Here is an 18,102-nt window from a genome sequence, read left to right on the forward strand (position 1 = left end):
GTTTTTGCGACTGCTATCGCCATATGAATCAGCCATATGGCCCCTGCAGATTGACACAAAGCACGACTCATGCAAGGATTAGCCATGAGTTCATACAGTAGTCTCCGGCCCACACAATGACCCTTTGAAACCTTGAAGCCCTCTGTGAAAACTTGGGGGAGAATAAAGTTAATTGAATAAAAATGCTGAGGCTTTTAAAAAAAAATAGGAGTCCATTCCCTCAAGGCCTAAAATTTTCTAATAGCTTTTATCGATTCATTTAAACCTCTGCTGAGTAACCTGACTTTATGTCCTCCGATACACTTTTTATTACCGAAATCGTAAAGGTCGAAGTGAAAGCTTTCCAGTTGCCTGATTACCGAACGGACTCCTCTGCATAACAGTAATGTTGTTGTGTGGAATGTGATCATGGCAACGGTTGCTATGGCAACCGGTCGCCGCAATTCTTGCCATTGTTTCCCTCCGAGGCCTCAGGTGGCTGAAAGGGTCCGACAACAACCAGTGATATTTATAACTCCAAATGCGCAGCCTTTGAACTGAAGTGGGTTAGATAATTATATTACCACAAGCTAATCTCATTCTACAAGTGCTCTTGGCCCGAGTCATCTATTCACCTGTCAAATCAATTTAAAGTCTCGAGAATAGCTGCTCTGGCGACTTATGCTATGGGAATTTTCCATATTAACCACGACATTAAATACATAACCACAGAATGGCCTCATGCATTCATTATCATGTTTCTCTGGGGGAACCGTAAACAATGTGTGATATCGTAAATGCGCTTTAAACCGCAATAAAGACAATGCAGGGCACTTCTCTAAAACGTTAAGCTGAGAGGAATACACGACTTCTGCTTCTTTAAAATCACAATTGTTTTTCCTTGGGATACATGGGATACACAACCATTTATGAGACTAATGCAGAACATAGTCACTATTCATACAACTCACAAAAGCACCTGCTTTAAATAGATAGACTTTCACAGAAATAAAGACCACGTTTTCTTTAGGAGTTCGGATAAATTTATGTTTATTCTGCAAATTTCATCCCATTTGAATCTGACATGTCTGTTTTGTCTCACACAACCTCTGTACAAAGAAGAAGTCTACTCACAACCGGATAAGAAATGTCTGCCATGTATTGTCCTTGCACTGCCTGGTACAACTTTATTCGGAATTCGACCTTTTCACAACTTTCCAGACAAAGGCGAGTTATTAAAATAGGGAGAGTCCGATCATGGGTTCTTGAGAATACCTACAGTGTAATCTTCCCGATAACCTTCGATAATTGTACAATCCAAATAATAGGCAATCCCACCATAGTATGCTTACAGCAGTCCTAATTCTGATCAAATATGTACATGAAATCCCAGATGTACAATTTTAATTATAACCAAAACACCAACAAATAAATAAATCGAATACCATCCAAGCTATGTTTATGACCTCACGTACTGCTCCATGTAGGTAAAGATTAGTATCAAAACCAGGGCCGCAAGATATATTGTAAGAACCGGAATATCCAAAATTTACATATCGCAATGGTATGAGTTTAATAAGTCGTGTATAGTCAGAGTTTTAAGTCTATGTTATTTATATAATTTTTAAATATATTTTGTTTAAATCGCATATTTTATGTATACCGCATAATTTAGCAAGTTATTGCATACCGCATTTTCCATTTAATACCGTGCAGTCCTAATCAAAACCACATTACTAATGAAACTAAAGATCGTTTATAATTACGATGCATCATCTTCTTACAATGGAACAATTTTCTTTCAAGCTAAATGTTTAGTATACTACCGTTTCGACATCAAACAAATATCATTAGTGTTTACACGTTGGTTTACAATTTTTCCAAAATAGTTAATTTCCATAGAAACAACTCCATGGTGTTGTGTATATAAAACACTGTCACCACTGGCTTCTCTCTTTCATTCCAGTTTGTATAAATTAATGCATGTAGTCTACAAATCCATAGATATTACAGACAGTTCATCCAGATAGGAGGCAGAAATCCAGTTACAAGGCCAATGGAGATTAAGGACTTACTTGAAAATTAACCTTTTAAGTGCAGGGTTTTACACTACATGCGATTGTGACTTAATTAGAAACGTACTGAGTGAAAAGTTCAAAATGACAAATGAATGACCTTTGTCAACAGTCTTATCGGTAGACAATACTAACGCTGGTTATGTTTTATTTATTTTTTTTTACTGTGGATGGTGGACATAAGGTGTTGGGACTTACACAGCATGAGTGACTCACCTGCACGATTTTGTGGTAATACAAAGACGTCTATGAAACAATACTTGCACTTAAGCCTTGCTAATATTTATTGATCAATTTCAACCATATATCCACCTGTCTTTTAAGGTTATTGATTAATTCTTTGCAAGTAATTCATAGGTACACAATGCTCTGTATCTTTCTGGTTCCATTATGATCAGATAACAGGTTATGAAATCTACAGCAGACATTGAGGTACCTATTCAACCTCATTTCACACGATACCAATATTTTGTATTCATTATTATTGTGATGCCAATGATCGGTTTAAACACAATAAATGTAATGTAACACGTAACAGTCCAGGTAAAAGCAAAAAGCATTAGAAAAAAACCAATAAGATGAATTGAAAAGGCTCCTCGACCTCGATTGAACTTACCGGCATCATATTGAAAATTACGTCCAGATATGATATGGGTATTCCTTTGGTTATTTCTTTATTTTGTAGATAGAAATTCAAGACCTTCCTTGGTCACCCGATAAGTGTTTCTTGTTGACCTGTTTGCAGATTAGTGGTACGAGTTAACGTTATCCTCTTCTTTTACGCATCGTTCTCTTCTTTCAGATCGGTTTCCTCCGATATCGTCCGATAACTTTGTACCGCGGGTTTATTATAGAAACCTGTTGCGGAATGAACCGACGTGAACCCTTTAAATAAAGTAAAGTTTCTTACGCGAATCGCTTTACGGAAAGCCGCAGACCACCATAGACCGAACCATTCGCGTTCGTTTTACTGTGGCTGTACGATAATCCAAAGAAAAGCAACGGTCGTGCGCAATATCGTCTCGTTTAAGCTACGGACCGCTACGTTGCTTGTAGGTCCACATTCCAGTCGTACGTGACTGATAGTCGATCAGCTAGCGAGGATTTTCTTCGCTGGATCAACAAACGCAACCCAACCCAAGATGACGCTGCGCGAGATTCCTATAACAACCTCGGCGCGTGCATGGAAAACTCCTCCTCGCGCCGCGCGCTTCCCGCCCACCTCATCAGTATATTACCTCAGAAACAAAACTCGCTATTGATGAACGGTTTGTATGAGCGAAATTGTATGGTTTTGTATTTCTTTGAGCTATTTTTGTGTTTTAGAAGCTCTTAAGCGAACATGTGAAAAATCGTTTGTTAATAATAATGCTGAATTGACGAACGGGCAGGATTATTGGACGTTTAACGTTAGTTATATTGTATTACGTCGAACAACTTCCCAAATACAAATAAATTAATCTTCTATAGTACTTACTGTAGTAAACTGTAGGCTAGTACAATTCCTATAGACTATATAGTAATAGAGTGTTTTTAACCTTACTGTATAGTTAATATTAAGTAGGCCTACTATATATTACAGGATTTACCATAACTGTATACTAAAAAAACTGTATTATACAGTAACTATATCCTACTACAAAAATACTATAGTATATTATAGTAAATTATATATTATTATAAATAATTATTTATATGGTAATTGTTTCAAATACCATACATATACAACGGCCAATTTTATCTTTAAACATGGATTTGTGCTTATTGTAAGCTTTTAGACAAAATGTTAAATTACTGTAAATAAATCAATCACACACGCAAATACATCATAGTATTACCTTGTTTTTGGATCATGGTATTTTTCATTATTTCTTGGAGTACCATCTGCACAACATAATGCATGCATATGGCATTCTCACAGTGTATGTGATGGTACCATCTGATATTATTACCATCACTGTACCATGGTACTTCCACATTACTTGTATGTAACCCTCATCAGATCAAAACAAAATGGCAAGGATGAAAAAATAGACATGAATAGACCAAGATGACTAATTTAGCCTGATCTCCAGGTGAAAGCTGTCCTGGTTCAATTGCAGATAAGTAAGCTATGCATAACCATGTATATGTGTATGCCTGTGGCAGAATAGTTATCTTGGGGGGGGGGTTGGTTTTAAGGTTTTATTGTGTTTATTGGGTAAACTTTAGCATGTGTTTAGGCTTTGTTTAAAAAAAATTCTCCACCGCTGTTTTCATTCTCATAAAACAGGCTGTTTAGTTCCTGAGTCTATGAAGCTCCTCCCTCAGAAATACTCAATATGCCTCATGCTGCGTTCACACCAGCGGCGGTAGAGGCATCAAGCGCGAGTGATTTCAATGTTAAAGCCGTAACCTGTGCGTAGCTCTGCGTAGCCTGACGTGCAGGTCAAAAAATGTTTAATAGCGCGTTAGTTTTACGCGGACTGCAAGCGCTGTGATTGGTCCACCAGAATCCCTCCCGTCGGGTAAAGAACTGCGTCATAGGTATTTCCGTTTGTGACGGTGAAAACAAAGATGGGCCAAGTTGAGGAGTGATTTAACTCAAACTGCAACAAAAGTCGCTGTTTATTTACATCCATCATTGCTACACAAGAAGTTGATGTTTTTTTCTTCGTTTGTGGGTTAACTTGCCAAGCTTCTTCTTCTTCTTTGACGGTCGCACTGCTACTGCGGTTACAAGCGTGGATACTGCCTACTAGCGGTCTGCGCGTGTGTTTGCACGTTGACGACGACGCAAAAGTATAAATTAAAACCGACGCAGAACCTACGCCGTCCACACAACTATTGCCCTGTCCCAAATGTAGTGTTGTTTTTGGCAGCCTGTTTTCATTTTAGTTTTAGTCTAGTCTTTGTGTCAAGCTGTCATTTTAGTTTTTATTAGTTTTAGTCACGTCATACTCTTTTTAGTCTAGTCAAGTTTTAGTCGACTAAAATTCTTGCCATTTTAGTCTTATTTTAGTCAGACTTATCCATTCCTATTTTAGTCTAGTTTTAGTCGACGAAAACTGATGACATTTTAGTCTAGTTTTAGTCAGTGATATTGTATTTAGTCTCTTTTTAGTAATGCAATTCTATTTAACCCATATAGTATAATGACCTAATAGTATTATAGACAAAACAATATTTTCTTTTAGCCAAACCCATTTCAAACAAAAGTTATATTGTTACCTTATAGACCCAAGAATACATCCATTCCAGACATGGAAGATGCTCTGATTTGAATAGATATTTATTTTACTATCCTCTGAGTGAGTGACTTGACTGTTCGTAAGAGTCTACATAAAAGTCTACATAATCAAAACAAAAGTAGTCTAAGCAAACACACACACACACACACACACACACACACACACACACACACACACACACACACACACACACACACACACACACACACACACACACAAGGTCAAATGGGTCACACACAACTATAGTATGTGTGAGAATAGAAATATGCTATTGTTAACATTTATAATTGTATTTTGACAGCAGCACAAACTACAATCATACATATGTAATTATATATTATTATAGTTTATATTTCTGCATCTGTACGTTACCACCAGTGTACCTAATGGACTTTGGCTTAATCTAATGTGACAAAGCTGATCTTAAATGTCAGTATAAATTCAAGCAATTTTGGAGAATTACTAAATGTTTTTCTTGTAAGTAAATTAAAAGTCAGCTTTAAGAAAACATCAGATGTCTATTAAGAAAAGCAAAGTTGGTATGTATGATTATGTTCTCAACAGTACAGGTGTTTGATTGATTTAATACTCAAGTATTCAGCGAAGTATGTTTTGTTTATTTAAATAATAAATAAGTGTAGTTATTAAGCATTTACAAAACAACGAATGTCTTTAGCATAGATTTACAATGTTTCAAAACGCAACGCAGCACAATGTCATTTAAACAACTGTTACATGATATAAATTTGTACATTGTTATACTGGTGTTGTCAGCAATCAAAGCTATAGATTTTAACAGGCTTGTTGAACTGACCTGAAAGTGATGCACGGGATTTATTTTGGACTTTTCTTTTACATTTGGAGCCAGAATGCTGCATCTTCCCGGTCGGAATCGCCGCGCGGCTACAGCGTTTCCCATGTAGTGGAAGCGTTCTGTGCAGCATTTAGTGGAAATGTGTTTATCTTCAACAGCGACTGCCATGAAGAGTCGTGTCCGTAAAAGGGAGAGGATCTTAGGTGCACGTCTGCACGAGCAAGGCTTGTGGACCAACTCCGCTTCACCTCTGTAACCGCCCCCGTTTCTCCGCTTTCCGCATGTCTCGCGGTTGCCGCGTACACTGTTTGAAATGCCCATTAACGTGCAAATGGAGGCGTATGATATCAAAGCATCGCGAGAGCAGACTGCCCCGCATGCTTTCTACTCACTCTCGCGGTACTTTCATGTTTTGATTGATCTACGCAGCGCCAACAACACACGTGATCACCTGCAGTCAGGTGGTGGGGGCGCGGAGATGCTGAGATGGGTAAAAGACGAAATAACGTTATAACATTTCGTCTCGTCTCGTTTTGGTCAACGAAAATGAAGAGACATTTTAGCTTAGTTTTTATTTTGTAAACCACTTTTAGTCTCGTTTTTATTCGTCAACAATATTGCATTATACATTTTATTATAGTCATCGTCACATGACCAGCATTTTCGTTACGTCTCGTCTCGTTTTCGTCACGTGAAAAAGGTTCGTTGACGACTATATTTCGTCATACTTTTCGTTGACGAAAGCAACACTACCCAAATGGCACACTCCGGACTTGTGGTCCTCCTCAGAGTCCACACTTTGATGACATCATGTAGTCCAGACTTTAGGGTCCCTTGATGTGAGTCCACGTGGGTGTACCGGAGTCGTATTTTGGGACAGACTCGAGCATCACACCGGAAATAGGTAGAAAAGTTGCCCGTCAGTGTGAACTCCTCCCTTCCGTCGTTTGATTGGTCTGATTGCCCTTTCGCAAGGACTTCTGGGTTGGTAAAGTGCGTAAAGCCTGCTGCAGTGCGGGCTTCACTGAAGACCGCATCAAGGGGGCAAAGGAGGTGCTGATGAGCACACTTCAAAGCGTAAAAATGACAGATGGGACACCCTACGGACTCGTAGACTAGGCGAGAACGCGCAATTTAAGGCCACGAGACCGCAAAGTCTACATGAAGTGCGCCATTTGGGACAGGGCCTAAAACGAGCCCTTAAGTCAATGTGAAGACACGTTGACGCGCGTCTGGAGGTCTCGCGGCACAGATTAGGCATTTAGCACGGCGCAGTATATGCAATCCCGCCTAATTTGCGCGGCTAGTTTGCGTGAGTTGAAAAATTTGAACTTTGGCGGAAAAACGTGCCACGTTAACCAATCAGGAGCTCTAGGAGTGACGTGATTACAAGAAGCGAGCAGAGTCACAGAAACCCCTCCCATGCCCCGAATTTTCGCGTGAATGTCTCGATGACTAAAATTTTACACGCGGCTTTCAGCGAAGCGAGTAAACTAAAAATGTTCAAGCGGCAAACTAGTAGACGCGAATTTGACGCCTCAAACGCGGCTGGTGTGAACCCACAGTCAGATTGGTTAGCTGTCCCAGTGTGTTGTGATTGGCTGTTTCGATAAGGTTTATGTAAATTATGGGGTTTGTGATGTCACTAACCCAGAAAGAGGCTCAGTTGTCCAGCCATGCAGATGTTTATGCTAAAACAGCAACGTTACACACTAACTGCAGTTAAAAAGTAGATTCAGAATCAACTTTACCTCTACGGAAATGTCCTTTCTGCACTGCGGCTGAGACAATTGGCAGGTGGTCTCCATTAAACAATGTTTTGACGATGCAGATGTGTGGTGCAAACCATAGCTCCAAAGCAGTATAGAAACTAAGCATGGGCTGTAACACTTTTATTTAACTGCCTGGAATCAGGGGAGAAGAAATCACTGGGGAGCAACTATTAGAATATTCAAATGTACCGTAGCTTAAAATAAAGGAGCTATCCAATTTAACACTTCTGATTGCACAATGGATGCCTTAGTGATGCATAGGGAAGTATCACTATATTTAACTTGCTCATATTTAGACAACCATACTTGTACGTATTACAAGTGTTAGCAAGAAACAATCCTGCGCTGTTTGAGCTACAGACGTGAAAAAAAATGGAAAAATCCCATTTGGATAAATATTTAGACCCTTACAACCTCAAGTCTTTTTGGGTATGACGCAACATACTTTGCACACCTGGATTGGAGGAATTTCAGCCATTCCTATTTTTAAATTCTTTTTTGAGTGCATTGTATATATATTTTAAATAATTGCTTTATTTCAAAAGTATAAAGTCCTTCTTTAGAACATCCACAAACCATTTATTCTTTAGGGAAGAATTCATCCATTTGGGAGTCTCTTTCCTAGGAATAGCCTTGATTTCCTTTCTGCTGTGTTGCTAGGCAAAATGCATTTTCCTTAGAAACATTGAGTCCATTTCAGAGAACCATGGCATTTCCAGTACTGTGTGGTGTGGTCCTTTGACCGCTTTGGATCACCATAATCAATGCGTACAACAACCAAACAGTAATCAGCCTTAGCAACCACCCATAACACCATAGGAACTGGATGCAGAGGCCCTAGAAATCAACCACGTTGCAACCACAAAGCATTGTGGTGGTGACTTTTGGTTGAGTATTACTCACATTTTCTTACGAGTATTGCAACTCTACGGTGTTATTTAAACTTACATCTATTTTAGTACCCGCATCACGATGTGCCTTAATTCTTTCATCCATCCGTCTATTTTTTATTTCCTTTTCCATTTTCTGTTCTCTCTACATCTTTCTTGACCTTGCAGAGCCCCCATGATTGATGGATTGGGGATAATGTTATAGCAGGTTCTGTACTGTTGATTAATGATGTTTGGCTCTGATTTACAGGTTTTCTTCTGTTGGGTGAAGATTATAATTTCAGAGTTTTTTAAGGAAAAGGTTTGTTCAGGGCATGTTCCTTTTAATAGGTTATGTCTATAACATTTTTTGTTCATTCTTCCCCCTACTGGACAAATATAGACATGCAAGGTGCCTTGCAGGAGTTTCCACCCCTATAGTAAACTCCCACCCTGATTGTAATCCCATGAGCTGTCGCAGTACCCAGACAGTACATAACAGACAAAAACCACAGCTCTAGGATCAGATGAGCATTGTCAACTCTTTCCTTTATTAGTTTGGTCTGAAAGCCAAACTGATCCTGGAACAGCAGTTTTATTTAGGAGCCAGCATGGGGGCATGACTGCAGACTTTATTTACAGTCTGATTCAGACAGGGTGCAGTTTGTTGTGACGGATGGTTTGATCTGGGCTGAGGCGGGTGGAGGGATGTGCTTTGACCACCACCAGATAATATTTGTCTGTAATGAACACACAAATCATCTTCTTTACACTGCAACAATGACTTTTTTACATAGTGTTTTTGTCTTGTTTTCAGTAGGAATATCTAAAAATTCTTAAATCAATATGTATTTTCTTGATGAGCAAAATTACCTAGAAAATAAGTATTTTTAGACAAAAAAATTAAAATCAAATTTAAGTGAATTTTGCTTAAAACAAGCAAAAAATTAAACTTAAACTTTTGCTTATTTAAGCACAAAATAATTCACTTAAATAAATTATATATTTTTTTGTAGTAGCACTTCATTTTTTTCTGTTGTTTGAACATAATTTAATTGAATGATCTGACTGTGAGCTTTTTATATTAGTTTATATAAACAAGAAAACATATTTTTATTAAATAAAAAATAAAATACTCTTTTGCAGTGGCTTTAAATAATACAATTAAGAATACATAATTTTTTATTTCTACTTTAAAATGAAATCATTATGGGACACTGGAAAAAATTACTTTATTACTTAGTTTTTTTGTGTTCTTTTCAGTAAAAATATCAAAAAATTCTTAAAGTTAGATGTATTTTCTTGATGAGCAAAATTTCCTAAAAAAATGAGTCTAGTTTTTAGACAAAAAATAAATATATAAAATTTACGTGAATTTTGCTTAAAACAAGCAAAAAATTAAACTTAAACTTTTGCTTGTTTTAAACACAAAATAATTCACTTAAATAAATTTTATATTTTTTGTAGTAGCACTTCATTTTTTTCTGTTGTTTGAACATAATTTAATTGAATGATCTGACTGTGAGCTTGTTATATTAGTTTATATAAACAAGAAAACATATTTTTATTAAATAAAAAATAAATTACTCTTTTACAGTGACTTTAAATAATACAATTAAGAATACATCATTTTTTATTTCTACTTTAAAATGAAATCATTATGGGACACTGGAAAAAATTACTTTATTACTTAGTTTTTTTTGTGTTCTTTTCAGTAAAAATATAAAAAAATTCTTAAAGTTAGATGTATTTTCTTGATGAGCAAAATTTCCTAAAAAAATAAGTCTAGTTTTTTGACAAAAAATAAATATATAAAATTTAAGTGAATTTTGCTTAAAACAAGCAAACAATTAAACTTAAACTTTTGCTTGTTTTAAACACAAAATAATTCACTTAAATAAATTATATATTTTTTGTAGTAGCACTTCATTTTTTTCTGTTGTTTGAACATAATTTAATTGAATGTAATTAAATATAATTTTTATATTAGTTTATATAAACAAGAGAACATATTTTTATTAAATAAAAAATAAATTACTCTTTTACAGTGACTTTAAATAATACAATTAAGAATACATCATTTTTTATTTCTACTTTAAAATGAAATCATTATGGGACACTGGAAAAAAATGACTTTCTTACTTAGTTTGTTTTGTCTTCTTTAAGGCAAAAATATCTAAAAATTCTTAAATTAAGATGTATTTTCTTGATAAACAAAATGATCTAGGAAAATAAGTGTTGTTTTAAACAAAAAATATAAATTTTAAGTAATTTAGTGCTTAAAACAAGCAAAACGTTTAATTCAAGAAAACTTTTCTTATTCCATTGGCAGATTTTTGTTGCTTGTTTTGCACAAATTCGCTTAAATTGTATATGTTTTGTCCAAAAACTAGACTTATTTTTTTAAGTCATTTTGCTCATCAAGAAAATACATCTTAATTTTTTACTGAAAACAAGACAAAAATACTAAGAACGTCTTTTTTTGCAGTGGACTATATCTAAAGGGCCTATAAAAATGAATGCTTTTTATTTATATATATATATATATATATATATATATATATATATATATATATATATATATATATATAGTCCAAAAATGTCATATATATACTATATAAATTTATAATTTTAGCTAAATTTTTTGTATGTTTAGTTTATGCAAATGCACTCTTTTACTGTACAATACTCGTTTAGGTTTCTGTAATGTTCTCTTTATTCACTAGATGGCGCCACAGAAGCATTTAATACAGTGGAATGGGTCAGTTTGATAATGCAGTGAACCTGTTCTCGACTTGAGTTTGAAATAAGGAGTGTGTTTCGAATCCTCGGTCAACCATTTTTTTACTCAAGATCAACAGTATCAAAACTATAGCTACCTCAAAGCATAACCATAAGGTAAATTATAGGAAACAATGTTGTAGAAGTACCTTATCCTGGTTGTAAAACAGTGATGGCTGCTGACTTCTATTTTCGAGGTGCACTTTGCGAAGCTCGTCACAACATGTATGTAGTCCGTCATGTGTGTGGGTCGTCATTTCAAAATATGGCGCATCGAGTGAACCTATGTGCATCACGTGTCTTGTCAAAATTAGTGCCTGCTGCACATGTGTGCAAGGATTTATGATAAATGAGATGCTCGCGTTTGACAGATACTTGCACAATCTCATAGAGTTTAGTGTTAAGTTGATGGCTTGCGAGTATTTTGTGAATCTTAGTGCCTCTTTATCATAAACGCTTTTGATTCTTAACGCTTTGGCACTTATTTTGGAATGACACATGATGCACATGAGCAACACCTATGACACTCCAAAAACATATTTTGAATTTGTGCCCCTCGGAAGAGAAGCCAGCAGAAAATCACCTTAAAAGTTGTCCAAATGAGATGATAAGCAACTGCTTCCAATCACTAAAATACAGTTTTGATATATTTACGGTAGGAAAATTAACAAAATAGTTTATGCAACATGATCTTTACATAATATCCTAATGATTTTTGACATAAAAGATATCCAAACAATGTATTTCCGGCTTTTGATACGATTATACTTATGTGACTTACAACTGGTTTTATGGTCCAGTGTCACATAGGCATTTGGCAGACACTTTTATCCAAAGCAACTTACAGTGTGTTACAAGGTATATCATTTTTATCAATATGTATGTTCCTGCTTCAAATCCATGACCTTAATGCTCTACCACTGCGCTTAAAGGAACACGCTAACTTTTTGGGACTTTAGCTTATTCACTTTATCCCCCAGAGTTAGATAAGTCTATACATACTGTTTTCATCTCCGTGCGTCCTGTAACTCTTACGCACCCACCGCTAGCTTAGCTTAGCACAAAGACTGGAAGTATATGGCTCCAGCTAGCACACTGCTCCCAATAAGTGACAAAATTACCCAAACATTTTCCTATTTATATGTTGTATTTTGTATAGTCACAAAATATGCTAGCTGGACCCATTTACTTCCAGTCTTTGTGCTAAGCTAGGCTAACGGTGGGTGCGTCAGACAGAGTTACGGCACGCACAGAAATGAAAAAGGTATGCACTTATCTAACTCTGGGGGATACGGTGAATAAGCTAAAAGTTGGCATGTTCCTTTAACTTATCCCTCAAGACTAGTTTATTTGAATGTTGTCTCAAGGTCAACAGTGATGTTGAACCAGGAAAATCTCTCCAAATCAATTAGGCCATGAAACTAAAGTCATTTAACGTATTGCTTACAGTAGTACCAACTGTAATATGCCATTATGCGTGCAATTGTGTATTAAGTATTACAGCCTGTGATTACTTTAGTAATTAAACTACGGGCCAAGAAATGAAAAAACTTGTATGCTGTTTACATATACACGATCTAAAACAAAATATGTATTATTTTTATTAAACATATTTAGTTTTTATCTGGAATTATTTGTGCAAATCATCAGTTCAGAATTTATTTCATAAGCAGAAATGTTTATACAATGGCTACAAAGCAGAGTTTATCCTTTCTTTAAAAAAAGTGTCACACCGATTTGCACGGACCGTGAACCACTGGCTATTGTGTAGCCTACTGTGTGTTTGGTTGTGTGAGTGTCTTGATAATTGAAAAAGACTTTATGCATAAGAAAACTGTCTAAAGCAATGATGTGAATGAATGACTTAAATGTTTGACATCATATACCTTTCCCGATGCGCGTTTTGTCTTTCATGGAGAGGGGACAGAGCAGATGAATAGAGGAAGGAAAGCAAAATATAATAGGAGTGTGTTTCTCATGCTGTTTAATCTCCAGACATTCTCTAATTTCTCTAATTATCGGGCTGCTAAGCAAACAGAGGCAAACAGGCAGGAATTGGCCGTCTCCTGCGGCTTACACACCAGGGGGTGGTGTCTAATTTGAGGGAAGACCCGGTCCATCTCTTGCAAAAACACATCTAGGGCTACCAGCTCTGCCCCTCCCTTTCGACCCCTGCCCAAACGCACCGGCTTTATGGCAGATGGCGTAGTTCACCCTCCCTCTGAACTTCCACTCCACCCCCATCCTCGGCAGCTTTTGTGCCCCTGTGCGTGCTGTGTTAGGGGGCTGCGACAACAACAGCCCCCCTAACGCTTCCTCCCGCCCTGCCTTGCTATTGTAAACGGGGTTCATGCTTTACGCGCGATCAGGTGCCCTAACAGGGTTGTCAGGACCCGAAAAATCGTTTTAATCCCAACAGTGGTGCGTCATGGCCGCTGGAGTCCATAGTGCTGTCTTGACACACTTGACCGGGTTTGATCCCAACGCCTGTAGTTTTCAGTTCACTTGTTACTGACTTGTTTGTTTCGTTGTTGAACGTTGAGAGGGTAAAACGTAACGCAAGGTCACAGAAACACTAAATTTGTCAGTGTTCCAATAAACTCATCACTGCATTGCAGCTAAACCCAGAGGAAAAGAGATTTGTTCTCAGCTTTGTTTCAACTTTGTCTCGGATGTTTCTCTTAATTAATTAGGAGAAAATAGAGAGTACAAATGAGACCACTGAGGGACCGTTTACACAACAACATTTTCAACCGTAAATTGGAAAATGTTTCTGCGGTTATGCTGTTTGTTTACATGACAGCAGCATTTTGGGGTCGTGAAAAGGCAAACTTTTGATGACGAGCTTTGAAGTGCCTGTTTTTGAAAATGACGCCTTGTCGTTTCCGTGTAAACTACATTGTTAAAAATGTGCGGTAGTTATGCAGCTTGTTGCCAGTAACTTACTGTAGATTTAAATTTATGTTATTTACTGGCAACAGTTTTACAGAATAACACTAAAATAACAGACTCATGCAAAGCATTCTGAGAACCAGAAATCTTCATCAACCTTTTTCAGTTTTTTCCTTCAGATTTTGGTTCCCAGAATGCTTTGCATGAGGCTGTTATTATAGGTTTATTCTGTAAAACTGTTGTCTGTAAGTAACATAAATTTAAATTTACAGGAAGTTACTGCCAAACAGCTGCCAGTAATATTGTCAATTCTACAGAAATGTTTTACAGTGAACCGCAGATCTGTGATAACGGTGACGTCAGTCTAATTCGTGAGTATAACCAAAACAACAGTGGCTTGCCTACAGGACTGTATTTGTCCTGCTGAAGATACTGCGTTTAGTAACGCTTCTCTAACAAACATTTTGGTGCTCCAGGGTCACTTAATTTAATAAATCTACCCAGTGGCGTAGCAAGTGAGTCCCATATGCAAAAACATTTATGGGCCCCCTTAAGCCAAAGCCCCCCCAACCTTGCCCGTTGGCACTGTTAACTGTGGCGCGCAGGTCTGTTAACAACATATACTTTTAATAAGGTAGTCAAATATTTTTACTTTACTTTTTTACTTTAAAGGGTAGATTTAAATAAAGAAAAACGAAATGTTTTGGGTAGTTTTTGACTCGTGACTAACTTCTCCGCCTTCTCTTTTCTCTTTGAGGCCCCACTTTTATGTTTATATTTGTCCATCCTTAATGTTCATGTAGATAGCCGCAATAGTAACCTCTCACACTGTGTTGTCTTTTTTTTGGCACGGCGATGCGTCATGTAAAAAAAATGATGGCGTAGTAGTCTATGGCAGCGCGGAGTGCAAAAATAATAATAAACGCAAACAAGAAATGACGTAGAAATTAGACATTACGGAGAAATAAGAAATCACTACACATGTTATGCATACAAAAATATATTTATTGCTGCCAAACATTTTTAAATTAAAAGCTGGGCCCCCTATTGGCCCGGGCCCATTTGCACCTGCATACCCTGCATGCCCGGACGCTACGCCACTGAATCTACCTCATTGTCGGCCCAAACAAAACTTCTCGATGCTTTTGCAGTCTTGATTGTTTATATTTAGCACTCTGTAGAAGAATGCATGTGTGTGCAGGTGGGTGGTGTTTATTTACAAAGTAACATCGCTATCTACTGGCCTGACACGTGTAATACAGCGTATTTAGTTGTCTTCATGTTAACGCAGATCTTTTTGACAGCGTTGTCGTGTGTACAGGTACGTGAAATTCTTCAAAAACACAGAGGAAAAACTTTGAGAAAATTGTAGATACTTAAATTAGATAATCTTGTTTTTAATAAGAAATGTTTATATTAAAGTAATCAATAATATTTATTATTCTGATCAAATTTGATCATTTTGTTGAGATGATCCCTGCAACTAAAGTGGAGACATGAGATTTTGGGTTTTCTCTTATTTACATTACATAGCAGACATTTTTATACAAAGTGACTTAAAGGTATTTGATCATTTTATATGTTAGTGGGATCAAACCCATCACCTTTTGTGCTCACTGAAAATAATTATTCATTGAATTTAAAAAAAAAAATTAAGGTAAGTGGTTGCAATCAATATATTTAAGCTACATTTAAACAAAAGTTTTATATTTTATTTTACTTTACTAATCTTTTTTGTTTAAATGTAGCTTAAATAAATTGATTGCAACCACTTACCTTAAAAAATTGATTAAATTCAATGAATAATTTTGTACCCTCAAAAAAATTGTGTTGTTTTTTTTCAACCCAGCCTCAGGTCAAAAAGGGACAAACTTAGCCACTGGGATAAATTAACCCAGAAAATGTTTATATTTTACCCAATAATGGGTTAAAACAACCCAACATTTGGGGTTAAACATCCCAATGGGTTGGGTTCATCATTTTTGCCGGCGCTCAGCACGGACAAAACCGCCAGCTGCTGGCTTTTTTGAAAAGCGGCACGCTTCCATTGAAAACCATTAAAAACATACACCAGCCACCATGCACAGCCCATAGAATTTACTCAGAGAGCAAATGGAAATGTTTGCTAAAAATCTGTTTAATTAAATTGCAGATTAATTAATAAAAATATGATATATGTATGTATTCTACCATAGCAAGTAATGTCTATAGATACTGGTTCCCTTGACAAAAAGCCAGTCATATATTTTATAGGCTTCTGGATTACCACAAAAAATAAGCACTGTGATTAAATTTATTATACCCATTTTGTTCATCATTGTCCATGATCTTTACTAATGAAGGCAACATTTATGATTATTAAAGCCTAAATACAGTCACCACAAATACAGTGCACTGACAAAAATCTCCGGTTGCACGAGATTTAATTAAGTTTTCTTAAAATGATTTTTCTTTAAAAAATTGTTGGATCTACGTAATTTAATTATGATTGAATCAAGTTTTCTTAAAATGACATTCATTTTAAATTATGTTAATTTCATTTTAAGAAAACCTAATTTAATTATGTGCAACCTTCTGTCCAGAAGTTGTTTTTTCAGTGTGGCGGCTGGCAACTTCGTTTTCGAGGGTGCACGATGCGAAGCTTGTCACATGTATGTAGTCCATCATGTGTGTGGTTTGTTAATTTCAAAATAAGTGTTTGTCACGTCATGTAAACTTATATGCATCACGCATCATGTCAAAATACGAGCCTGCTGCAGGTGCTTCGAAGGGGTTTATAATAAAAGAGGCTCATGTTTGCCAGATACTCACTTAATCTCATGTGTAATCAGTTTACTGTTAAGGGAGTGTCTTGCAAGTATAAGCGTCTCTTTTATCATAATCCCTTTCGATGCGTGTGCAGCAGGCAGGTATTTTGACAAGACACATGATGCACATGGTTCACATTACGCAACAAACACATATTTTAAATTTGCACCCCTTGGAAGAGAAGTCACCGGCCACCATTGCACAAATATAAAGCTAACCTTAAAGTCCCCATGAACCCGAAAGCCGTGATCGATCTTACTTCTGGGTTATGATGTATTTCCGAGTGAAACAGAGGGTGTATCTCAACCACGAGGACGCGCGCCCTAGGAAGGCTGTATTCTTCCTAGTACAATCCTTCTGACAATTCAAGGTTAGAGTCCTCCACAACTTTAAACGCTAGAATGTGACGGCCTAATATTTGTCCATGGCAATGTCATAACGTTTCCCGTCACGTGGTTTGTCATAAAAACTTTACACTGAGAAGTTGAAGATAATGCAATGTATCACCACAAAAAGTTATTACAATGTTCCATTAATTCAGTACTGTGAATGAGAATCATATATCAACCATCCTCTCACAGTTCTATACAGAATTTGCAGTTTAACATTGTGATTAATTTACATGTTTTTTTGTCTTACATTTCATACTGAAATTGGATGAGCTCTGTGCCCACTCGTTTTCTACCGATTTTTGGCTTTGGGCGTTGAAAGTGCCAATTTGATTCTCGCTGTGTTTTTTGATTGTGAGGATTGTGGGTAATTTGAGGGCACAAAGGATATATAGTTCTTACATCCTTCAAAAGTGGCCAAATGAAGGGTACGAAACGGGCTGCCTTTGAAGCATCCTTCGGATTAAGATATCCTTCGATGATGCCTGATGAT

General features: G+C 36.6%; 1 protein-coding gene across 2 annotated transcripts in view; it reads right to left on the bottom strand.

The window, feature by feature from the left end:
• Window positions 1-3,218, bottom strand: part of tp53bp2b (tumor protein p53 binding protein, 2b) — a 32,736-nt gene extending 29,518 nt beyond the window's left edge. For both annotated transcript variants that reach the window (XR_010529322.1, XM_065259678.2), the window contains exon 1: window positions 2,671-3,218. Coding sequence is in view for 1 of the 2 variants with exons in the window: in XM_065259678.2 (XP_065115750.1) it covers window positions 2,671-2,679 (9 nt within the window). In the remaining variant the exon portion in view is untranslated. The remainder of the gene's footprint in view (window positions 1-2,670) is intronic.
• Window positions 3,219-18,102: the final 14,884 nt, after the last annotated feature.

This window comes from Paramisgurnus dabryanus, chromosome 24, assembly GCF_030506205.2.
Source record: "Paramisgurnus dabryanus chromosome 24, PD_genome_1.1, whole genome shotgun sequence".
In the NCBI taxonomy this organism is placed as follows: Eukaryota; Metazoa; Chordata; class Actinopteri; order Cypriniformes; family Cobitidae; genus Paramisgurnus; species Paramisgurnus dabryanus.